Source organism: Chelonia mydas, chromosome 17, assembly GCF_015237465.2.
Source record: "Chelonia mydas isolate rCheMyd1 chromosome 17, rCheMyd1.pri.v2, whole genome shotgun sequence".
Lineage (NCBI taxonomy): Eukaryota > Metazoa > Chordata > Testudines > Cheloniidae > Chelonia > Chelonia mydas.
In genome coordinates this window covers 5,889,141-5,915,499 of record NC_051257.2, presented here as the reverse complement: position 1 = coordinate 5,915,499, position 26,359 = coordinate 5,889,141, and the positions used below count along the sequence as shown (strand labels likewise).

Here is a 26,359-nt window from a genome sequence, read left to right as displayed (position 1 = left end):
CAGAACACTAACCACAAGCTTTAGTGGATCTGTTAATTCGTTTAGTGACTATTATCTGTAGTCTCCTGGTAACTCTACAAAAATGTCTTTATTAAAAAGGATTACATATTAATATTTCTTGAAGAAGGTTAGTACAGAGCATTAAAGGAGACCTGACAAATATTTCTATTAGTTTAGATCCTTATGAATGGAACTCCCTTGTCTTTTAAAGGTTTAAAGTATGAGTTCTCTGTGTCCAGGTCTGGATGAGAGAGTGCTTACAGATTGTTAAAAAGGAATTCTCCTACAGGTTCTCATTCTCATTGATTTCACTGGGTTTTGGATCAGGCCCACAATGAATTATTTTTTCCCTGAGAGACCAGTTTATTTCTAAGCCGAGGATTCACTCCAACCAGAACTGAAATTTGCAGGGCACTGACTTTTATTCTACTTGGGTGTTTCCCCACATCACAGTCCACAATGATATTTAGATTGCGAGCTCTTTGGGCCCGGGACCGTCTGTCTGGTCTGTGTTTATACAGCACCTAGCCTAGTAGGGGTCCTGGTCTGTGACTGGGGATCCTAGCTGCTACCACATACATAATCATAATACCAGCTCACAAAGCCCAACCCCAGAAGACGGGCTGTGAAACTGAGTCTGGTCCCGAGTCCAAAGGCCGCTGAAATCCATGCAAGTCTCTTCATTTACTTTAATAGGCTTTGGATGAGGCCCTAGGGGGAAAGAAATCCTCCCCCTAGGCTATCAAGCCACCATTTCCACCCATCCTTTTATGGCAGGGTGATAATGTCTCCATAACTGCCCTGCACAGTTATGTCAGCAGAACTAGTCTGCAGTGCTCTCACCACGTGTGCAACCCACGTATAGGCTCTGCAAATCATCCCCGTGTCCAGGCAGTAGAACTGCTCTACTGCAGGCAGGTCCATTTCTGCCTGCTGAGGTGTGGCTTGGATCTACCCTCTGAAAGTGGCTTCTGTTGAAGCTATTAATCTATGGAGAGGGGCAATAACAAATAACAGAACTGGGAGCCCCTTCTCCTGAGTTTTAATCCTAGCTCCGGCTTCCTCTAAGACTTGGGAAAGTCACCTGACCTCAAGCTTCAGTTTACCCATCTGTAAAATGGGTGGATGGTAATGCCATAGTACTCCTCCAGGGTGTTAACTAAGTGTTAACGTTTGGATAGCACTTTGCAGAGGAGTGCTAAGCATTTTTCTCAGGGTGAGGGTCAGTTTAAATACAAGACACTGAGAGTATTCATTCAACCACAATGTGCCTATTATTATTATTTTATTTTAATCTGTGCAATTAGCCTTTTGATACATGGGGGGTAGAGTGGGCAGAATCGCTTTCATACAGTAAGGATATTCACATTCTTAAAGGGACATCCTACTCTTTTAAACTATTTTTTTTCATGGTGGTTTTTGACCTATCAAGGGTTCATTTTCCTTGATCTCAGTGGAATACTTATCTCCAGGAAAAGCCAGTGTGAACTCAGGTGATTATCCTGGTTTATTGTGGAGTGTTTTCTGCCCGTGCTTCTCAGCACACAGGAACTAGAGTGATGAGCCTTTAAGAAGTGGTTGTGTTAATAAGAAGACTTCTACTGAAACCAGACCGTTCTGGGGGAACTGCCACATTAAACAGGCTTTGCTACAGAGACACACTGAGGTTAGCTTGGATGCAAAGGCACAGAATATCTCAGAGTTTTTCACCAACCTCAAACTGGTTCTGAACAAACAGCATCATGGCGGGCTCTCTTTCAAAGGATGTAGTGACATCTGAAAACGGCAAGGGAGCAAATGCATCACAACAGAGTTGGCTGTTGTTTTTTAAATAAAAAGTGCCCCTGAAATTAAATAATTGGAGATGTATCTTAACCCCCTGGAAGCTCAGCGTTTTGGAGGTGCATTTATTCTTCACACTGTTTGGAATTTAGTTTCTTTACTGTATTTTTCTCTCCTGTGTCTTATGACTGCAAGGATCTTTGTACATACCTCTGTTGTTCATTTCATTGCTGGTAGTTTATTGCTCTTCAATTCCCTTGACTTTGTCTTATTTTAAATGCATTTTATTTTGTGAGAAGAGGACTGCTGCAGCTTGATGTTATGGGACATTCTAGATGGGTTATCAGTTGCAGTGTTGCTTTTGGTTTTCTTGATCTGCATCTTCCTGGACCTCTTTAACTTGCTTTGCTGTTTGGTTCTGGTCAGGTCTGTCATTTCTCCCCACACTTATTTCTCACCACCTGTTTTTATTGGACTCTTTCATTGCTTTTTCTTACCTTTGGGGCGCTTCTCTCATTTTTCTATTAAATTGATTTTTGCATTTTCTGTCTCTTTGTTGTCCGGTGCACTCAGCACATTTAACCATGTCAACATCCTATTAATTTCATAAAAGTCTGACTCTTATAAAGTTAGATAGAACTGCAAAAATTAACTATGTTGACTTGTGGGACAAGAAATGCTTCCTGTCTGGGACCTAGGATGGAAATTTAGGTGCATGCTTTACCAACAACATTCATATGCCCCTTTCTGGAGAAATTTTGCAGGTGCACCATTCAGCATTTATTTTGGGCTCAGTGATAAAGCTGTGAAAACTTTGGGCCAAGTTCACTGCTTGCATAAAAGGGCAGAGCTCCATAGATTTGTTGTACCCACTTACACCAATGCTGAATGTGTCCTAACATCCTTAGCAATAGACTCGCCCGATGTCCTTGTTCTCTGGTAGTTTATACTTCACTTAGATTCGATTTCCATGATCTGTTGTTTCTGATGTGAATATATTTCTGTCTAGCACTGTTTGGCTGCCCAGTTCAGTCTTTTGGGTTGCTTATTAGGTTGGTTCTGCCAGTAGAAATATCTATGTGATGGATTTTATTTTGAATCTTGTTTTTTTGTATTGAAACTGACCTGACCCCAGGGACGCATAGAGATTGAATTATAACGGCCAAGTTGAACTTTTATATGGTCTGCTTTGTGCCTGTGAAAAAGAACCAGGCCTTGTACTGCTAGATTGTCTGTCTGGGACTGGTCGGGATGAGTAGATGATAACATGACATTTATTTACATGGATAAGAAATGGCTGGTGTGATTCCTGATTGAGTTTAAATTATATAGCCTGGGATGAGAATTTATATGTGATGTATTAGGTGTTCTTGTGGTCACACTGTTGGTTTAAATCAATCTAAGGAAGTTCAGATTTTTTTTCTTACCATAGAATCAAAGCCTGAAGCCTTCATTCACTCTTCAGTGGGAAGTTTGCCTAAATAAGCAATCAGTGAAAGATGTCAAGATTTGCATAGTACCTTTGCTCCTATTGGTGACATAAGGCCAAATTCTAGTCATGTACTGTACTTTAATGGGAATTTTGCCTGCATATGGTCCGCAGCATTTGCTCTGTTTGTTACCATTCCGAAAAAAAGACTGGAGTTGTTGTAAAAGTTAAAGACCTGTCTCCTCCCACAGACGCCACCACCAAGGCCACGACTTGTGGTCTTCACTCAGTTTTTACTCATGCAAAATTCCCGTGGACTGCAATGGAAGTTAGATGGAATTAGGACTGAATGAGGATCTCTGGCTTTGGCCCTTCAGAAGGAACAATATGTTTGCTTTCCTGTTGAATCTCTTCTCAAGGTTCTCCACTTTCTGTTTCTCTCTCTGTAAACTGTCAGGTCACGTATATCATTTGCGGCTGACTCCTCCTTTTCTGCTTGCTTCAGTAGTAGTGTGCAAGGAAACAGCCCAGAAGGATTCAGGGCTTGGGCCATGTGGAATAGAGAGAATGCTCATGATTTAGCCCTTGCATTAGGGCTCTACTCTCTGAGCATATGGTGCCCATAAGACACTTGCTTTTTATGCTGGAGTTTATTTTATCCCAGCTCACCTTTCAGGGACATTTAAAAATAACTGTGAGGTCTACAGCAGGCCAGGGAAGCAAAGAGGCCTTTGAAAGAGCTGAACAAAAGAAAAAGAGTTGTTGGGGGCACACACATGTTTAAGAAGTAAAGCAGGCAATAGGTGATGGGTTTTTTTGTAGCACTTAAGTATGGACTATAAAAAGCTTGAGTGGAAATGTGTGGTTTATGTGCAATGGCAACAATGCCCTGCGCTGTTATTTGGGGCATGAGGGTTCGGATCAGGGTGAATTCACTGAAACTAGAACCTTCACAAAAATCATAGACTCATAGAAATGTAGGGCTGAAAGGGACCTCGAGAGGTCATTCAGTCCAGAGCCTTGTGCTGAAGGCAGGACCTAGCTAAATCTAGCTCATCCCTGACCGGCATTTGTCCAACCTGTTCTTAAAAACCTCCAATGATAGGGATTCCATAACCTCCCTTGGAAAACTATTTCAGAGCTTAACGACCCTTATACTTAGAAAGCTTTTCCTGATAATTAACCTAAATCTCCCTTGTTGCAAATTAAGCCCATTACTTCTTGTTCTACCTTCAGTGGACATGGAGAACAACTGATCACTGTCCTTTTTATAACAGCCTTTAAGATGTTTGAAGACTGTTATCAGGTTCTCCCTCAGTCATCTTTTCCCAAGATTAAATGTGCTGATTTTTTTTTAACCTTTCCTCAGAGGTCAGCTTTCCTACACCTTTTATTATTTTTTGTTGCTCTCCTCTGGACTCTCTCCAATTTGTCCACATCTCTCCTAAAGTGTGGTGCACGCAATTGGACCAAATATTTCAGCTGAGGGCTCATCAGTGCCAAGTAGAGTGGGACAGTGATCTCCTGTGTCTTGTACAACACTCCTGCTAATACACCCCAGAATCATATTAGGCTTTTTTGCAACTGCATCACGTTGTTGACTCGTATTCAATTTGTGATCCGCTATAATCCCCAGATCCTTTTCAGCAGTACTACCCCCTAGCCAGTTATTCCCCATTTAGTATTTGTGCATTGATTTTTTTTTCCTTTCTAAATGAAGTACTTTGCACTTATTTTTATTGAATTTCATCTTGTTGATTTCAGACCAATTCTCTATTTTCTCAAGGTCTTTTTGAATTCTAATCCTGTCCTCTGAAGTGTTTGCAACCCCTCTCAGTTTGGTGTCATCTGCACATTTTATAAGTGTATTCTCCACTCCAGTATCTAAGTCATTAATGAAAATATTGAATAGTACCAGACTCAGGACTGACCCCTATATGATCCCACTAGATACACCCTCCTACTTTGACTCATAGACAGTAAGATCAGAAAGGACCATTATGATCATTAGTCTGACCTCCTGCACAATGCAGGCCACAAAATCTCACCCACCCACTCCTGCAATAAACCTCTCACCTATGTCTGAGCTACTGAAGTCCTCAAATCATGGTTTAAAGACTTCAAGGTGCAGAGATCTATTTGAGTACGTTCTTTCAACCACTTCAGCATCCACCTATAAAGATATAAAGAAATGCTTCCACTCTATGCATTAGACCTGAAACTTTGTCAAAGAAGAAAATTTGGTATGGCATGAGTTCTTTTGACAAATATATGCTGGCTATTCCTTATAGCACTATAATCCTCTAGGTGCTTACAAACTGATTGTTTAATAATTTATTCCAGTATCTTTCCCGGTATCAAAATTAGGCTGAGTGGTGCATAATTCCTAGGGTCCTCTTTGTTCCCCCTTTTAAAGATGGATGCTACGTTTGCCCTTCTGCAGGCCTCTGGGACCACACCCATCCTTCATGAGTTCTCAAAGATAATTGCTAACGCTTTCAAGATTGTTTCAGCTAGTTCCTTAGGTACTGCAGGATGAATTTCATCAGGCCCTACCAACTTAACTACATATAACATCTCTAAATATTCTTTAACCTGTTCTTCCCCTACTTTAGCGTGCATTCCTTCTCCGTTGTGGTTAATATTAATTGTGCTGAGTATCTGTCTCCATTATCTTTTTTAGCGAAGACTGAAGCAAAATAAGCATTAAGTGCCTCAGCCTTATTGATGTAATCAGTTATTAGCTCTACTTCCTAGCTAAGTAGAGGACTTACACTTTCCTTCATCTTCTTCTTGCTCCTAATATGTTTAAAGAACCTCTTCTTTATTGCCTTTTATGTCCCTTGCTAGGTGTACCTCAGTTTGTGCCTTTGCCTTTCTGATTTTGTCCCTACATGCTTGTGCTATTTTTTTTAAACTTAGCAATTTGTCCATGGTTTCCCCTTTGAAGAATTCAGTTTTGATTTTTCATGTAATTAAAAAGCTCCTTTAATGAGTAGAATTGAGAGCTGGTTTAGTTTGTTTTAGGGATGTTTTTATTGATTTATGTTAAAATCTGAACAGAGAGTTTTCTGTAAACACTTTGCTTAGGCATATTTCAGGTCTGCAGGCTCAAGATCAGTAGAGACTGCACCTATCCCAAGGTGAATGGTATTTAATTTCCAGTTGGTTATGTGGCGGGTTGAAGTAGATTGCTTTTACAGTAACTGCATCTGGCTCATACTCTGAGTGGCGTACCTGGGTATCTTGGGGGAACCAAGATTCACAATGGGCTGGATGCTAGGAGGTGTGAGATGAGCGCCCTCATGAACCCATTAATAGCTAGCAAATCAGCATTTCTCAAGACGCTCTTGACACCCTGTGGAATCAGGTGTTGTAAAAGCTGCACTAGTAGCTGAGAGGTAACGTTAGGACTTGAGAAGGCAGCCCCAGAAGACACCAAAATATCAAGCTGTGCTTGGTGATTAGTTTTCTTTGTTCGTTTTTTCAATAAATGCTGGTAAGCTCACTTAAACGAGCAGCTCCCCAAAGTGACCAACTTCACTTTCCTACACCATAAATATTCATAAATGACTTGCACTGAGTGATTAAAAAAATCAGGAAAGCCATTCTCAAGTGTGCCACGCTCTGTGCAGCAAAAGTAATTCAGCAGAGGATGACAAACACCCTGTTTGTCCAGCAAATATGTAGGCTAAAGATGGCCTAAGTTGAAGTTTATCACCTGGAGAGCTTCCCATAGACCAGCCCCGGTTACTTCCAAACCTGGGGGCCACCAACTTTTTATCATTCCTGGGAGGCACTCAGGTTAGGAAAAGAGAGAGAGGCATAAATACTGACTTTCTCTTGGGATATGCTAAGATTGGTGCAGAGCTGTGGCCCGTTTTTTGTGGTCTGTGCTGGACCCTCTCTGATTTGTTTAGACACCATTTTGCTTTATGCACAAACGAAAAGGGTCATTTTTATTACATACCTATTAGAGGCCCAACTTAATTGGACAAACATTGAAGAACATGGTCCCTCCTTTGCTCTAATGCTCAAAGAGAATAGAAGGAAGAAAGAAACAAAAACTACATTAAAATGAAAGATTTGACATTAATTGCATGATCCCCAGGGACCAACCATAAAATTATGTGGCTTTTACGTAGCTATTTACTATTCAATATAAAAAGGGCAATTGCCATGACGACCCCTGTATCACATGATACCTGATACCTTGGAGAAACAGCAGGCTCTGTTAAATCAACTCCCAAAATGTCATGTGAAAGTTAAATACATTTTACAACGAGTTGAGGGAAAGTTTGTGTTACAGCGAGCAGGCCCAATGTATACCCAAGCTCTCACTCTATGGGCCCAACCCTACAAAGTGCCAAACGCCTTCAAGTCTTGGTGCTGATGCGACTTAGCATCTTGCAGGGTTAGGCCCCAAACCGGTTGTTTTTTCTAGAAAAAATAAACTGAATGGAGCAAATGATGCCATTTGGTTTTTGCCATTTGTTGCTTTTGATTAGAGAATGCAAGAAAAAGATTATTTAATTAAGCCACATTAAAGTTTAAATTCCAGCTGCCAACCACGTGATCAGTGCATGGGAGAGGGGGAAAAAAAAGACATCGGCTTAAGCTCCTATTGTTTTCAGGAATCGAAATAAGTCTTTGTCCTGAAAGGCTCACTGAATGCTAGGCTGGGAGACTATAAAATTGATATGACTCTTGATACGTGTGTGTAAAATGTCCACTTTAAGCACTGGCACAGAGGGAGTATGACTCAACAGCATTACTTATGTGTGTAAAAGAAGAAAAAAAAAGACTGTCTTTGAAGAAAATGGCTGTAAAATATTGCCCAAATGATAGAAAGGTTATTGGGATTGTGACCAACTTTGCGCCTGAGTCCACAATTCAGGAAAGTTTTTCTGTTGCCAATGGTAATATTTCTCATACTGAAGAACACAAGTCACTCTACACCATGTTCACCCCTCATGGCAGTGGACTTATACCAGGGAGGTAATTGTCCCTCTATGCTTTATTAAAAGATATGAATGTGATTATATGTACCTGTAAAACTCTCTGAATAAGAGGGCCTGACCCTGGTCTCACTAATGGCCCAGCATGTGCATGCTGAGTCAGCCATTTTGTTTTCTGAAAGTCTGGTGTATCTGAGACTGTGTATCAATCTGCCTTTTCCTGATTTTCCAAGCAACCATGGATGCTGTAGTGATGGGGACCACACAAGTCCCTAAATAAATAGACAGTATATTACATTGGTACGATATATACAGTATCGTACAGTATATTATATTGTACGAATTGACAGCTCAATGTTTAGAATTTAAGTGGCTAAAGTTCAGCAACTGTAAGTAGGATTTTCAAGATCACCTCTGTGACTCTTTCTTAATAGGTCGAAAAAAGCACCTATTCACTTACTTAAATCTTTTTGAAAATCCCACCCAAAATTTTCTAGATTTAGGCACCCAAATAAAAATGACTTGATTTTTCACAGACGCTGAGCAAATGAGGCTCCCGTTAACCTCACTGTGGATACATAATCAAGCTAATATCAGATATCCAAATATGGCTTTAGTGATCTCACTTTAGCTAACCTGAGTTTGAATTTTTTTAAATAAGATAATAGTACAATAAATACAGCATAGCTCTGAACCTTCTAGGTGTGACTGTACCATGTAAGCTGGATTGTGCTTCCTTGTGGACAAATGGGTGAGACAAGATCAACGGCACGTTTAATTCAAATTGATAGCAACCAATCTAATCGAGATAAGAGTAAAATCCAGTATTTGTATAGCAAGACATTTACAGTTAATAGCATAGCATGTTGGAATGCTAGTTAAGAAGTGCTGTTTTTCAACTTGTTGGACTAATGGTTTATTCATATAGACTTATAAATATTTCTCTCTCGCCAGTGTATTTTTAACAATTCCAGACAGTAATGTAAACACACTTTCTTTTTTTTGTTGGGAACTAACTAATATTTCAGTTAACGATATAATGTGTAATGATCTGCAAAGATAATTTTCAAAAATATACATTATAATGTTTTACATTTTGCAAACATTTAATCTCACAACCTACTTACAAAATAGTAAGAGATCATTTCAGTATTATCATCCCCTGTTGGGAAAACTAAGGCAAAAAGCTCTTAAGAGAATTGCCCAAGCTCATCCAGTGAGTTGGAATTCCCCCTGTAAAAGTCCTGACTCTGTCTAATGCTGAAAACTTAGACAATGCTTCCGATATGCATCCTCCATAATATGTTATCTGCTCTATCTTATCAATTCAATTATTCCTTATTCGTGATAGGACTCTTTAGATTAGTATTTCCACTGATATTGGTCATAGCAGTAGCATTTTCTTTTTGAGCATTTTTAGACAATGACGCAAGACTGTATTTTCAACAGCAGCTGCTAATATCATGGTCTGAGTTTTCGGTACCTAAGGGATTGTCCATACAAACAGTTAGTTCATGACAAGCTAGGGAGTAAATCTATCTCACACTAGCCTGCTGTGCACCAACTGTCTGTGTGGACTCTGCTACGATGCACTAAAAGTGCCTTAGTGTGCTTTGATCTGCCAAGCTTTGAAATGGGAACAGATCAAAGCACGTTACATCATTTTTAGTGCACAGTAGCGGAGTCCACACAGACAGTAGGCGCACAGCAGGCTAGTGCGAGGTAGATTTACACCCAGCTTGCCACGTGCTAACTGCTTATAGAGGCAGGCCCTAAGTTTCCAGGTGTACAGTTTTTCATGCTTAAGTTTTTTCTGGGGGTGATGCATATACAAGTAAGGAATATTTGTGTGTTTGCAAATACAACCTGCATGCACAACTCCATGCTTTTGTACATGCAAAACTTTTTGATGAGGAAAAAAATGATGCATCCAAACCTCACGCATGCACAGCTTCAGAGAAGGGGGTGAGGCTCTGGAAATGTTGGCAGTGTCAGAAGTGTAATGATGATTTTCCTTTTTTTGGTCTCTAATTTGAACTGCTGACTATTCTACCTCGCTGTGTCATATCCGGTTTGTGGTTGTCTTCCTGTAACCACAAGAGGCAGCAGTTGGTAATTTGGCATGTCGGAACAAAATCTCAGGCTTTAAAACATTTGACTGACAGGGATACCATGAGTGTTATAAAGGAATAAGGGGCATAAAGCCAAATCAGACCTCTCAACTGGCTGAGCATTCAGCACCTTGTAAATTCTTGTTAGATTCTAGCATCATGTAGATACGGAGGAATGGTAAAGATGTAATAGACTGGTTTAAAATATGTTTTCAAGGGGGAGGGTTCACTGAATTCACATTCTGGTGAGACAACCATTCACTTAAACTTCTGCTTCTCTAGCAGTACCTTATAATTCAATGTGAAGCACCTCTGTAATCACATAGGATACCTTGCTGCATAATAACATATGAGATGGTATTTAATAAATGTGTTTACAGCTAGAGTTATGAGTGAATGTATTTTTCAGTGGTGCCATAATCATAAAAAAAGAGAGAGTGAGTGGAAAAAAGAGAATGAAAAGGCATTTCTTTTTAGCCTCAGATTTTTGGCAAACACAAATGGCCGTTTTTGTAGGTGTAATTTGTCCTTTGGCCATGAAAAACTGCTTTTTTAAAAAAAAAATTTTTAAACTTCTTTTTTTTTAAATCAAGAAAATGGCAAATTTCCCTTCCATGCTGTTGGATTTTGTGCTTTTGTGCTCTCTGCTGAAAGCTGCTCCTCATTCAGTGTCCTCCTTGGACACTGACTAAATCAAGTTAACCTCCACCCTCTGCATTTCTCATGTATATTCAGCACACTTTATGTTAAGGGATCACCATTCTGCTTTGAGCTGGCAAATCTAAAGCTGTTTCCTTTCCTGGTCTGCGCACTATAAGGTCTCTGCATTTTCCTGAGCAGTGGTAGATTTTCAGATTGGTGCAGCAAGGGACAAAAATGCAAAACCTCATAAGTGAGATGGGGCAGTTTAAGCAATAATGGAGTTTGTGTTTGGAAGCGAACCTCTAGACAGGTTTACGGATACAACGCTATCCTTCAGAGTCTCTCTAAAATATCCTTCTCTGTTGAGACTCTGAATGCTTCAACAGAGTAATGCTGGCTTTAGACATTGCCTTGGCTTTGTTCTAGTTGGGTTCAAGCATGGCATTGAAACATGCCTTATAAGGGAGATAGCATGGCCTAGTGGATAAGGCACTGGAGTGGGAGTCAGGAGCTTTAGGCTTGGCTTTTCAAAGGAGCCCCAAATGTAATGTGAGTTGGGTCCCTAGTTTTTCCCCTTTGAAAAATCCCAGTTTCAAGTTCTATTCCTGGTTCTGCCACCGACGTACTGTGTGATAATGGCAAGTCCCTTCGCCCCTCTGTGCCGTCAGAAACAGGAATTGTTTCACAGACGTTCTACGGCCTGTGTTAGCCAGGAGGTTGGACCAGATGATCATAATGGTCCCTTCAGGCCTTGGGCTCTATGGAGCTGTAAAATGAGGATAACAAAGCTTGAACTGAACTGATCCTTTGAATTAGAACACTCTTGATTTGGGGAAAGTTCAGATCTAAACTGGATTTTGCAGCTTGGGCTCATCTCTGATGACTAATAATAAAAACCTTCTCTTCATGAAAGCCTCAGCTCTCTGCCCACGCTTCTCTATGGATTTGTGCTTCCAGTGGTTGATTCCTGAAGGGACAGCAAAGACGACAAACCAAGCAATAAACTGAGCCTCTCACCTCTAAGCCCTGCAACATAGCAGCAAAACGGTTAAGAGAAATGACGCAAAGCTGATAAAATGCCAAAAATTCCTCATTCTTCTGCGACGGGGGAGAGGGAAGGTTGTCTGGAAAATGTCAACAATAAAAATTACATTTAAATGGTATATGATGCAGCCAGCTACTGTGGGCAGAGTTATGTGCAACCAGATGAGGAGACTTTAAAGCCCCATATGGTACCTGCTGCTTTGTCTGAAATTTGCTTCTGGTTTTTTTGCTGCTTGTGTCAGTAGCGAAGGGCACAAAGTCTGAAAGTTTTGCTAACCAAACCAGCAGATCCCAAAGGGAGTGGAACCAGCATCTTTTGCTTCTCCGTATAGAACAGGCCAGCTCCTTGCCATTCACAGGCAGCTTTGGGCACCAGTGTTTGTGGCAAGGAATAAGGATTTTGAAAAGACGGGTGGGGGTGGGGACTCACTCTCCCGTTAGAGATGAATGGGCCCCCTGGGACAATGATAAAGAATAAGCCTTGCACCAAGATGACAGGCGGGGGGGGGGGGTAATAAAGGAGGAGAAAACAGAGGAGGGATGTTTTGGCACTAAAGGCAGCACCCAATATAGGCACTTATGAGTAAATATAGTGCTTGTGAAGGGCTGCTGGACTGAGACAAGCATCACGGCGAGCTGCTGCATTAACTTCCCCAGACAGGTTTGTCAATACAGCTCAATCCCAATCTGCAGAAAATCTTGACACTCCAGGGATTCCCCATACAGCTCTGTTAATACACCTTGGTCCTGATCTGTAGCCCCCATGTTTCCCTGCTCCTTAGCTCCACAGGCAGATCCACTGATGCACCACAGTCCTGGGTGTTATTAAGTACAGTAATGTATTTCTAAAGCCAGTTTCTGGATTGCACCCCAATCTGTTATATTTATTTCTCTCTGAAATCAAAGCACACAGCTGGAGCTGTTTGTGTAATATTTTACTGCATTCACTTATTCCATTATTGATGCCAACTGAATGGTTATGACTATTTTAACAAACTTTTTTATTTGTTTTTCAGATTATTCTTAATTCGATGCATAAATACCAGCCAAGACTGCACATTGTGAAAGCAGATGAAAACAACGCCTTTGGGTCTAAGAACACAGCGTTCTGCACACATGTGTTTCCAGAGACATCCTTTATATCGGTGACCTCCTATCAGAATCACAAGGTACGGTGCTTTGCAGCAAAAGGTGCTTTAGCTTTGAGTAATTTTTGCAGCCCTGCACTGAAGACTGAAACGAACTGATAGGAACAAGCACAGTGTTACCGTTATGGGCACTGAGGAACAGTGTTTAATGATGCAGTTGTGCAGCAGGAAATGGCCAAGCACAGCGATTGGTTAGCAAGACTGGTGAAGCAAAGGATGCATGAAAAATGTACTGGGTAAAAATATCTTGGCAATCTCCACCAGTATCGTAACTAATGAATCTGAGAGCTCATAAATGCTCAAATGTCATTCACAACAGCAAGCAAATCTAAGAGTGACCAGTAAAGCTGGCTCATAAATCTTCAGTGAAAAGTAATTACAGTATATATATTTAGTGAGACATATAAGGAATGTGACCATAAAAATGCAGCTCAGAGCCTGACTTGTGGTTAGGACATGAGGGAAGGTGGGTTTGTGTGTGCATGTTTTGTTTTTCGGGGAATATAAAATTTGAAGAGCTCACTTCAGCTGCACGTAATGGATTATCATATAGTGGAGGGGTTGGAGCAGGAGGGGAGTGACTAAATTTGGTGTGGTCCCATCTGAAATGGGGAGAAGTGGAAGGCGCCCAACAACATATGAAGAGGAGTGAGCTGATTGGAGAAGAGAGAGAGGAATGTGACCAATTACTTAATACACATTCTTTTACTCTATCCCCCCACCCCCTTATTTAGCCCTTGGAGACCATGTCAGTGTAAGCTGAAGCTGTCCAGAGATGGAGCAGGGGGATCATATTCTTACACAAACGGCCCTGTCATTCCCAGCACATTCGTTCAAACAGGTTTTCCTGCAGCACCAGGAATGCACGTCTAGGGGGGCTTGTTGCATTTGTAACCTGGGCAGAGGCAGTGCTAAGGGGGAAAGAACGCTGGGGCAGACGCGTGATTGGTTATCTGAGGCGGTCTCCTCTCCCGACGAGGCCACCAAAACAAAGGGGGAGGAGGCAACAGATTTTGAGACTTTGTAATCACGAGGCTGGATAGACAACGGCGCAGCCAGTCAGCTGCCACCTTCCCACGGCTCTCAGCAGTGCATGCAGGAGCAAGAGCGGGGGCTGGGGAATTCGGCCTCCTAGGTTCTATTCCGAGCTCTGCTAGTGATTTGCGGCTTCTATACTATAATTTTCCTATCTGTAAAATAGAGACGAGGATACTTGTCTCCCTCCATAGGGATGTATTAGGCTTAACTGAGTTTTGTTAAAGGCCTTCCTGTGTCAGTGAATGTAAAATCTGCACTGTACGTCAAGATATAGACTTCTCCTACAGAAGTAGATTGCCCCAACCATATGTGAAATGCCTCCTCCCCTTTGGTCTGTTTAAATCTTTTCCTCATCCGAGTAGGAGTCAGTTTTATTTTGCATTTGAAGGCTGGAATCCTATGCAGTTATTGAGCCAGGGCGAAGAATCACAATGGAAACAGGGCTGTGTGTGTCAAAGTAAAACGGGCAAAAGAGAGCCTTAACTGAACGCTAATATGGATCCTAGCTACAAACCTGTGACTGTAAATGTGAAATGACCAGTAGCCCAAACACGGTTAACCAGAAACACACTGAAGAGCTTGTTTAATAGCTACTCGTAATATTTTACATCAATAGCACCTTTCCTCCTGAAGGAGCCCTATGTGCTTCATAAATGTGATACTTACAATATAACTGATATGCAGCTACTTCTGGGGGGGGAAGGCTGGTAGCTAACAGCTGTACAGCACACAACATAGTGATGTGGCTGGAGGTAAATTCACCAGGACCAACTGTTAGGAAAAGAGCCAAGGGATCTCTGTGCCCAGATTTTCAAAAGAACTCAGCCTGTAGCAGTTATATGGAGAACTATCACAGCTGGGGAGAGCTGAGCTCTTTTGAAAATCTGACCTCCTCCACCCATGCCAGTGACAAGAGCTTCGTTAATGTCACTTCTGAAATGTCATGACAGAGTAAAACAAATGGAACTCCACGTGCCTTCCAACAAGGATAAAGGGCTACCTGGCACTGCCTGGATTTTAACCTGATGACCCCCAGAGCCTAGGTAGTGCAGACCTGCTGCACAGCAGCATGAGAGGACTAGGAGCCAGCGACTCCTGGGATCTAATCTCCGCTCTGCCATGGACTCAGTGTGTGGCCTTGAGCAAATCCCCACCTCACTGTGCTAACTAAATAATACATTCTTCATTAGAAAAGCAACCTTTCTGGCATAGATAATGAAACCCCCGCAACCACAGGAATTGCACATCCTCTTTTAAAAAGTCTGTTTTCCAGATTTCAGCCAATTGCCAACCTCCTTGGCTTAAGAAATATTCAGCTAGCCCGAGGTGCACTTATTAATAACGGCGGCTTCTCTGAAAGAGAATCAAGAACTTGATTTCACAGTTGAATATGAAGTTGAAATGAGCATCATAATACTGGGTAAAATCCCCAGCTCCACGCCGCCCGCACACAGGTCGAGGCAGGAGAGGTTTCTCTGTATATTTACCCCAAACTTCCCTTTTGGGGCAGCTGCAGGCAGGGGGAAAGCCTGGCTCTGTTGAAGTCAGTGACAATACTCCCATCCACTTCAGTGGGGCCCGGATTTCACCCTACGTGCCAAAGGTTTTGCACTGAAGTGGGGGGGAACTTCCAACCCCAAAGCATTAATATGTGAGCTCCCATGTAGCTCTACCTCACAGTAGTCTCACTGAAGAAGAAGAAGAACAGGAACACAATGGAAAATATTATTTCTGCTGCCAAAAGGGGCTTGTTTAAAAATGTGTTGTGACTGAATCAGAACCAAGTCAGGCTGCATGTTACAGCATCAAAGAAATTAAATTAAGGCTTACGTGGCCTGTTGAGGGGGAAGGCAGGCAAGGCCCTAAGCGTCTTGTGGTTCCTCAGATGGCTGTTAGGCTACCACAGAATCCACTAGTGAATCAAAGCAGGGAAAAAGAGAGCACTGACTCCATCCAAAATGGAGCCAATAATATCATGCTAGGCTCAGTTTACAGGCTGCATAGAGCAGCTCCTGACTGACAGCTATTGAAAGTGGCATCCGATGCTGGCTACATTCATGGACTGACACCTCCCTTCTTTGATTACAAATACCAGCCAATCCATTATGCTGGGGGAGAGAAGCTCTTTTATAATCTTCATTCTGTTCGGTAAGGGATAATTTTTAAACCGTTATTGAAAGTACAGATGCTAATTAGAGCAACATTTTTGGAAATTATTTGAAAGAGCCAAATGCTGAATGGTCCAGGTACTTGCCAGAAAACCCTTAGCCAGCCAACAGCAGGCAGGGGAGGGTGGGAGCTGTGTACCTGGATGCTGCCCCATGTCAGAGAGCGAGTACATTGTAGGAATGGCTGGAGTTCAGGGTCATGGTATATGTGTATGCTCCCTTCACACCAGCAATAGCCTTTGCACATTATCACTCCCTCCACATGGAAATTATTCATATTTTCATTTGCAATCAAATGCATGAGGAGAAGAGGTTGAGTGTTGGTCTTGTGTTACCATAACAGCAAATTAACTCAGGGCCATCTGTCTGTCTAGGGTATTTCTTAGACTTGTATAAAGTTGGCATCAAAGAGGGTAATGTGTGTGTTGGGGGTGCATTCACACACCCTTTGGGAAGAGATGCATTATGCCCACTTCCAGAGCCCCTGCGTCAGTATTCTGATAAATAATCTGGTGGTAATTATTTTAAATATCAGTTTTCAGTGGGTGGGAAGCAGAGGAAGAGCATATAGTTGTTACTATGTGTTTGGAGGAGCTGAGGGGAAGGGCCTGGAAGAGATGAGGCTAGGCAGGCTGCGTCAGAGAAAGCAACCCTTGAGAATAGTTATTTTCCAAAGGTTGCTGCCTTTCATCTGAGCACGTGGCAAAGATTCCACCACCGTGGGCCATTGTTGCCGTAACATTTGAGATGTACATTGGGTTTGATAAACACAGCAGTAAACAGGGTCTCTTCCCCATGGAGCTGACAATGTTAACCAGTAGAAGGCAAAAACTGAAGCATCAGGCATAAGAACAGTGCGGCTTAAGGAGGGACTTGGAAGGCCACCCATATGAGCTTCAGGGTGAATAGCAGGAAGAAACAAAGCGTGCACAAAAGCAAGAGAATTGAGAGTCGATTAGAGCAGGGGCGGGGAGAGTAAATGAATGTAGAGATTTGTGGGGAAACTTGATGAGGAGACTGAACTTTATTACAAAAGGGAAAAGTTAGGAGACAGCCAGAGAATCCAAGAACATAGATGACGGGAAGCAGAAAAATTAAAGGAGTGTGGGAAAAACCCTGATAAGATTCAAGTGTTCTGTGTAGGCGCAGGGAAGAGGAGGAAATATAGAAAGACCAACTAGCAAGTGTGAACTGCAAGCCCTAATGTGAGTGAGGACATCACTGACGAAAGCTTTATAGCTTGTAATTCAGTTGTTTAGCATTCAGTCTCTATTGCTTAAATATTTTTATTTCCTTGGTATCATGTTACATGTGATCCACAAGAGAGGAAGGCCTGGGATGGTGCAATAAACCCGGAGATGAGCGCTACCTTACTCCTGCTGAAGTCACTGGGAGTTGTGCCATTGAGGCAGCAGCAGGCCCAGGCCCTTTACCATTGTTTTATAGGGATGGGTTTCAGTTTTTAAAACACACATTTCTTTGACATGTTTGCTGCCCCCACGTCTTCAGAGCCACTTAAAGTTGGTATTAACCAAAGTGGTTTGAGTATCAATGCTCCAGGGGCTGCTTCAAATCAGCAGGAAAGTTATTAAAAGCTCTTTCCCATGCAAAGCATCCTTCTTTGCATGACCTGCTAGACGTGGGCGTGCACACACAAAGCTGCTAGCTGTGTGTTGTATAAGGAGTTTTATTGTTCCTTGAGGAAACATTTAAGGTACTGGCATGACAGTTACTGCCAGATGACTTTGGGGCAAACTCCTCTCTTCTCAGACTATGGGTAAAATTTTCAAACCCCCGCCGCCCAGTGGCAGGTCAACTGATTCACCCTTGCAACAGCAGTATAGGTGTTGGGGCTTGAGCTAGAGCCAAGGCTCTGAGCCCTTCCCTGCTCACTGGGTCTCCGAAATCAGCCCAAACATCTACACTACTATTTTTAGCTCTGCACCGTAAGGCTAAGGGTTTTTTTTGTGTGTTCCCTACATTACAATGGTGTAAACCCAGGGAAGGCAATAGCGTTATTATGGGTTTAACAGCTCCAAGGCTGGCTGAGTTTTTTTCATCAAAGCCTTGTTTTCACGAATATATTTGGCAAATCCAGGTTATGATCATTTTTAATTAAGTTGAAATACAAGGGGGCAGAAGCATGCCTTCATGAACTGAAAAGCCTCCATCTACTTGCGCATGGTTATGGTTTTAGCAACCAGAGCAAAAAACAGCTTGTGTAGAATTTCTAATGCTCCTGCCTGAAAAAGCTGAACGATGTGGATTGTGGTGGTTTTCAGAAAGTCCAAGCAATCACTGTAACTCATAGAGGCGCTGAGCCAAACAGCTACCATCAGACACAAGACTCCACAGTGCAACTGCTTCGGTGTACAAGGTTGGATGTATCACCTGGAGTTTATCATCATCAAGGGTGAGGTTAAGCCTGAATGGGGCCCTGAGGGGTCACCAAGGAAAACGCCAGGTGCTGTAAGAATTAGGATTGGTGACGCCATAGCTATTGAAACACCATTAGAACAAATTACGTGGGAAGACAGAGCTGGTGGAACCCTTGAAGTCTCTCACTCAGCTGTCTGGCTTAAAGATAGGCTCTAGTGCAACCACAGTCTGCTTGATGCAGCAATTACCAAGTGAACGTTTAAGGCCTGTGTGATGGCAGTGGAGATGACCATAATGGTCCCTTCTGACCTTCACCTGTGGATGTCTGTGTGCCTTTCCCCAGAGGTGGGCTTGGCCCGGCCCTGTGCTGGGGGAGATGCCCTCTTTCTTCAGCAGTAAACCTGAGTGCCTGATCATTTCTGAGCCTTAAAGATTCCATAGCACTGTTTGCAAAGATAGAGGGAAAGAGTGAGCACCTTTGGTAGCTCTAGTCCGTCTCCATAAACTCTTCCTGATGTAGCTCTTCTTCACTCATCGGTTGGGTAGCGGTGCTGTGCACTTGTTAGATAGCAGGGTATGTTGCTGCGTATTTGCATAACATGTTGGGTGAAGTGATTTCTGTGTACATATAGTTTATAAAGGAGACACATTAAATAAAGTGATTACTAAGGGCTTAAGGGGATTTAATGGATTTGCTCTGAGTGTTAATGTGAAATTTCCCAGCTTCTGAAGCCCTTCCCGCCATCTCTTCATAAAAAACGTGTTAAAAGAGACTGTAGTTTAGAGACGACCCTGCAGCACAACGCTCTTTCCTATGACTTTGCTTGGGTGCGGTTTTAATTTCATGTGTGTGTTTGCAGAGGGCAGGGGGGGATGAGAGATGTGGCTTGTTTACTTGTGTTTTTATTGGAGTGGAATATTTTTAAATGAAATTTTACACCAGGCCCCATAACTTCCTCTAGTTTGTGTTTTTTATTTTTTGCAAAGTTTTCATGAAGTTATAGAAATGGATCTCAGGCTGAGGCGTTTGGAACACTGTGGTGGACTTAGTCTCTGGAGAAGGCTAGTCTATTTCTGGGTAACAGCGACTACAAAGCAATAGTAATTCTTCTCAGCCATAAGGGAAGTGGCTAGAACAGAGGGGGGCAAACTACGACCTGTGGGCCACATCCAGCCCACAGGACCCTTCCCTCTGGCCCCCAAGCTCCTGCCAGGGAGCGGGGTCAGGACAGGCTTGCAGAGGAGCCAGCCCAACTCCCCGGCACCATGGTGGAGACTAGCCCCTCGCAGTCACAGTTCCCCAAGCACCTGGGCAGCGTGGCTGCAGCTCCGGCCGGGCAGCACGGCTATAGCGCGGCCAGACTGGGTGCCCAGGGCAGCAAGGTCAGGGGGAGGTCGGGGACGGTCAAGGGGCCTGGGCCCTGCTGCCGGGGACAGGGGCAGAGCAAGCCAGGGGCCCCGTCCACCTCCAGCATGCTTGGTCTCTGTCCCCAGCAGCCAAACCCAGACAGGGAGCGAGCCCTGCCCGACTGCCAGGGAGAGCAGCCAAACGAGCAGGGAAAGGACTGAGCCCTCCTGTCCCCCACCCCACAGGTAATGTGGGGTGGGGAGAGCAGGGAGGGTTGGATAGGGGGTCCCAGGGGGGCAGTCAGGGGGTGTGGAGCAGGGGAGATTGGATAGGGGTGGGGGTCCTGGGGGTGGTCAGGGAGCAGGGGGGATGGTCACTGAATAAAAACAGTCAGTCCTAACTGAGGTCAGGTGCTAACTGTGCCCTAATCTCAAGCCCAAACTGTCTGCCTTCAACCCTGGGGAAGGGCCGGGGGGGAGAAAGGCCTTTGGGGAAAGTTCAGCTCCAGAACCAAACTTTGCAGCTCAGGCCTCTCTAACTTTCAACTGATCCAGCCTCTTCTGCCATAGCATCTTTAGGTGATTGAAGCTGTGCAGGAAATAGCCGCTGAACGCCACTGGATGCTGCTTTTTTACACGTATCTTTTCAGATCTACAAACCTAGTCCCACAACCATACATGTGGTTCTGATACACTATTAACTGACTCCTTTTTCTTTTCATTCTTTTAAAGATAACCCAGCTGAAAATTGAAAACAACCCATTTGCCAAGGGATTCCGGGGAAGTGATGACAGCGATTTGCGTGTGGCCCGGCTACAAAGGTGTGGATAAAAAGAGCAATGAGATGGCAGCTGTTTAGAATACAGTATATGGTTCTAACAGCTGCAGCCAGAGAGCTTTGATGCAATGTCTGTGTATGTATTCAATGCAGTATGTGTTTGCATTCAGTGGGGTTTGTGTGTGTGTTCCAATCCAATAATATATGGTAACAGGACTTTGGGAGAGCAAATGTGGGCTTATGATTAGGAGCAAGGGGCTCCAGGGTTCTAAGCCTAGCTCAGCCGCCCATTTGCACAATTCTCAACCTCTCTGTGGCTCAAGCTGTGATACAGTTGTTATAATACTCACCTACCACCACACAGTGGTTGTGAAACTCAGTTAATTCTTTTTTTAAGTAAAGTGCCTTGAAATCCTTGGCTGCAAGGTGCTATAGGAATGCTAAAGTAGTAGTGTTTTGTCCTGCAAGGGCTGACTGCTGTCTAACTAGTAAATAACTTTTCTCTCCTGCAGCAAAGAATATCCAGTGATTTCCAAAAGCATCATGAGGCAGAGGTTGGTTTCCACTCATGGCCAGCTTTCAACAAAAACAGATGTCAACCCACTCCATGGGAATCACCAGACCCTTCAGCATTATCAATATGAGAATGGTGCTCACATGCCGTTTGCTGCTTCGGATACTCAAGATCTACCACTCAACACCTTCACAGCACAGAGAGATTCAGGGCTCTTTTATCACTGCCTGAAAAGAAGAGGTAACAGACCTTTACAGATCTTCCTCCATATACTTGGCACCTTTTCCTGTCTCTCCAGGGCCAGGAGAGCTGTGCTGGTCTATTGCAAAGCACTGGTGGACCTTCTGATTGGATAGTATTTTGAGCACAATCCTTCAAGGTGCTCTGCACCCGCTGCCTTCATTGCAAGTTACGAATGCTCAGTGGTTTGCCAGAGTATTCAGGCCCTGAAAACAATGTTAAGATGCTAAGGGAAGTGATATTTTGGAAGTCTACATTCATGATGCAATTTTTTAATGTAGGAAATTCAAGTACTAAATTATCGGACTCAAAATATAGCCTACAAGCAAATCCATTTATACTCTAAATCTGTGCCATTTGTCTATGCACTTTACATGTGTTCAGTGAAGTGCACCAATTTTATAAGAAAGGAGACTCTAGAAACAACTCTTATGACACACTAGAGGCTCAACTCTACCACCTTTACTTACACTGAGTAGTACGTGTGAATAGTCTCATTGAAACAAACCCAGTACTACTCATGGAATAAAGTTCAGGTCATCGGAAAGGTGACAGGATATTGCCATCAGTGATTTATTAGGTATCATGTCTATAGTGCCACAGTGGTTATGGTGCTTTACAAACTCACATTTGCCACCCTGAAGAGCAGCTGAGGGGCCTGATCCAAAGCCCACTGGAATCAGTGCAAGTCTTTCTGCTGATTCCAGCGGGCTGGAGATTAGCTCTACGTCCTGATCCTGCAAACGCTATTGGGAGTAGTGCTTATTACCCTACTTACTGTAGTCCAAAAAAAAAAAAGAGACAGACAGACTCAGGCCCTAAAATAGAGCAAGCAAGCAAGCAAAGCAGATCATCATGGCATGTGTCTAAAGGAGTGAAATTATTTTGGTAAATTAAACAACAGTTACGTATGTCTATTTATATTTTTAATCAGAAAGTTTATTCAACTGAGGCCTGATCCTGAAATGGGCTGAGCTCCTCCAACTGCCAACTGGAGTTGTACATGCTCGGCACTTTTCAGAATCAAGCCTTTAGTAAGTTTGTTAATGGTGGTCTATTTTTGATTACAGGAGCTAGCTGTAGACATTTTCTTTGCCTGCTGAGCCAGCTTTTAAATGTAACCAGTCTTTAAGTACACACTGCTCCCTTCAGACCAGATGGGATCATGTCAGATTCTTTTGTTTTTAAGCTAAATGGAAGGGCTTTGCAAAGAAAAATCCTTATACTACCATGTCTCATTTGTTGCTAATTAATCTCAGCCTTGGTGAAAAGTTAAAGACACAGGTAATAAGAACTGCAATGCAAAACTTTAATATCTGCTGGGCGAGTTGCTGCTTCTCCTACAGTAAATAATAGTTCCTAATGTTAGAATGCTGGTAAACCACATACACAGCACTCAAAGTCCATTGAAAGGAGACAGCTTCTCCAGCACATAGCAGAAATCCTTACCAGAGCACTCTCCCTTGGTTTTATCTTGAAATATTTCTGCAGCCCTTGACATGAATACCTGGTAAATGTATAGTAATTTTTGTGAGGACAGGAAGAAAGGTTGCGATAAGACATTTTAAAAGACTTCTTGAATTTGTCAGAAGAGTCGTGGTCCTCAGTTATCTGGATGAATGAAAAGTAATCTCTAGCTGTAAAAGTAGTAGCCCAGGTCATTTATTTAAGCTGATAAACGTAGCCAAAAATGCTTTAAGGCTGATTGGATTAGACTAACATTAACAGTGTAATGCCTTTCTAATATTAAATATTGTTTTTCAAAATGAAGTAGCTTAACTGGATTAGCCTGAATAACAATGCAAGTAACCCAGTAAAATGATTGTAAGATTCACATATTTTTAAGGAGAATCCATAAGCTTTCCGAGGGCTTGACAATGTAATGTTAAATGCTGTTACACAGGCAGCCTTTCCCTAAATGCTTATTTCTTTGTTCACAGAAAGTGCTCGGCATTTAGACCTGCCCTGCAAACGCTCCTATCTGGAAGCCTCCTCTTCTGTAGGAGAAGATCATTATTTTCGTTCGCCACCTCCATATGACCAGCAAATGTTAAGCCCTTCCTATTGCAGTGAGGTGACACCTAGGGAAGCTTGTATGTACTCAGGTTCTGGGGCTGAAATTGCAGGTGTCTCAACAGTCGATGACTTGCCACCTCCTCCCCCTCCCCCTTTGAGCTGCAATATGTGGACTTCTGTTGCACCTTACACCAGCTACAGCGTTCAGACAATGGAAACTGTGCCTTATCAGCCTTTCCCTGCTCATTTTACTACCACCACCATGATGCCAAGACTCCCCTCTATCACAAGTCAAAGCTCACAACCACCAGGTAATAGTCCCTTCAGTGTCTACAATCAACTGTCACAGTCTCAGGTTCGGGAGCGAGTTCCTCCCTCATCCTTCCCGAGGGAAAGAGTGCACCCATCTGTTTGCGAGAGGAAGCCCCCATCTCCGCACTTAAACACAGCAAACGAATTTCTGTACTCACAAAGCTTTTCACTCTCGAGGGAATCTTCATTACCGTACCATTCAGGAATGGGGACTGTGGAAAACTGGACTGATGGATGATTCTAAGGAACAAAACAGCTAGTTTTACTGCTCCTGAACAATGTTACTTCAGTGTTAATTCCTGTGGGTAACTTGCACTTCAGTGAAACCTACACACATGTACATTTCCAAAGGGGGGTGTGTGTGTGTGTATGAGGCATTTGTATCTTTACACACATACAATTCAATGGAAATAACAATTCTGTACAAAGTAACTCTTGGATCAATGGCCTGGATTCACCAATCTTTTCTAAATTAATTCAGTCCTACTGGCCCCTAAGAACCATCCGAATGACTAAAATGTGATGTGGCTGGTCCTTTTTCTTTGTTTAAAACAGCAGATTTTGGGGGAAATTATTACCCTTTAATTGTTATGGCTCTATGACTTCATGAGCCACAAAAACTAAGACAAAAGAGCATATAGTCCAACGTCTGTAAGTCAGAGCTCTTTTCATCTAGGATTGTTTCTTTTTCTATCCTCAGCAGTGGATAAGCATTATCAGCCTGTTTATAGCCAGGCAAGCAGAATCTCAGTGAAGTGACTTGCCCTGAGGCTGCATACTCAAGAAGCCAAGTAGAGAACTAGGAACAGAACCCATGTCATCTGATGCCTGGTTCTGTTTCTCCCAGACACTGCACCATACTGATTCCTTGCAGTATAGTGGCTTGAGATTTGTCCTGTCTAGTTTTAAATGGCTCTAGAAATGGGGGATACTATTTCACAGTGTAATAGGCCCTAAATACACATTTTCTTTGCACTGAACTGTAGGGAGTTGTTTCAAGGATGATGGAGACAGTGGACCAATTTTTTTTCCCCATACTTAGTGTCTTTTTTAATTAAAATTGTCAGATTTTGCAATGGACAAAAGTATCAGTGGAGGTGTGAAAAGCTGTGACCAATATATTTGTTGCTAATATTTTTACTGTGGAATTATTTCCAGATGACAAATGGAAGGATACCGCCTTCAATGATCAAAGGCCTGCAAGAATTCATCCATCCATTCATCTAAACGAACAAAAACCCAGCCATTATGAGAAATGGACACTTAGGGGGGAAATTCTGCATTCTTTATTAAACAAAACTCCCACTAATTGCAATTGAATAGTTTTGTTGGGAAGGAATTGCATCTTCCTCTATGTATGTAGAAAGAAAAGGAGTACTTGTGGCACCTTAGAGACTAACTCTGAAACCTGTCATTATGCAAGGCACTGAATTTAGCCCTATGGAGTAGAAATCTGTCAACTTCATGAAAAAACTCGTTAAATTTGTTAGTCTCTAAGGTGCCACAAGTACTCCTTTTCTTTTTGCGAATACGTATTAACACGGCTGCTACTCTGAAACCTATGTACATAGAGCACATTAATTCTCCAGTCCGATGCAGGACCACTAGCTGTTACTGTAGAACAAATAGAAGGATACATAGAAATAACAGTGGGAGTTTGGTTCAATTAAAGAGTACAGAATTTGGCCTTTAGCCATTAATAATTTTGTCCTGTTTACCAAGCAGTCAATGAATAGGTGGAGGGCAAAAAAAATAAATATAAAAAATTGAAGTCACTTCTGCTCTTTGCTGAATCCATTCCAATGAGGAGAGATTGATGAAGATGATGTTTAAGCTAGACAAGCCCAAGGGCACTGAAGTGAAGGTTATTTTTAGCCAGGACATTCATATCCCATTCAAGAGACAGTATGTGTGGACTTGGTAATCAGATTTGGGAAATCACTACAATTTTTGCATGCTGAATAGCTATTTATATATATATAAATATATATATATATAAAAATATATATCACAAATGCAGGCCACCTGTCCAATTCAGCTTTGCTTTTTACAAATGAAATACTTAATAAAAATGAATGTTGCAAGGGGTTTTTTTTTTTGAAAGACATCTATTTAAGATTTTTTTAATTTACACACTTGCTGTAAAAACTAAGAATTCGTTAGACAAAAGACATATATAACACAGATGAAACCACATTAGATACAGGTGGTGTGGAATTTTTAAATGTTTTGTTACATAGCATGGACATTTAATTTTACATATCAGAACATAAAGCCATTTTATTACTATAAACTGTCTCTGGGTGCATTTCAATAATTGGTATAAAATGTGCTGTGGTAAGTCATTGGACAGCTGATCTTTCCCTCTGTCGTAATATAAATCTTACTCTTTCCCAGGCTGCATACTTGACCTTTACCAGCTCTCAGCCTCTCAGTAATATTTTAAATGCCTA

At 42.4% G+C, this 26,359-nt stretch overlaps 1 protein-coding gene across 7 annotated transcripts in view; it reads left to right on the top strand.

The window, feature by feature from the left end:
* The window catches only part of TBX4 (T-box transcription factor 4), a 116,946-nt gene extending 90,885 nt beyond the window's left edge, over positions 1-26,061 (top strand). For all 7 annotated transcript variants that reach the window (XM_043531378.1, XM_043531381.1, XM_043531382.1 and 4 more), the window contains 4 exons: positions 12,983-13,135; positions 20,779-20,867; positions 21,337-21,578; positions 23,519-26,061. In XM_043531378.1, the coding sequence (XP_043387313.1) occupies positions 12,983-13,135; positions 20,779-20,867; positions 21,337-21,578; positions 23,519-24,144 (1,110 nt within the window). In that variant the 3' untranslated portion in view covers positions 24,145-26,061. The remainder of the gene's footprint in view (positions 1-12,982; positions 13,136-20,778; positions 20,868-21,336; positions 21,579-23,518) is intronic.
* The last annotated feature ends 298 nt before the right edge of the window (positions 26,062-26,359 follow it).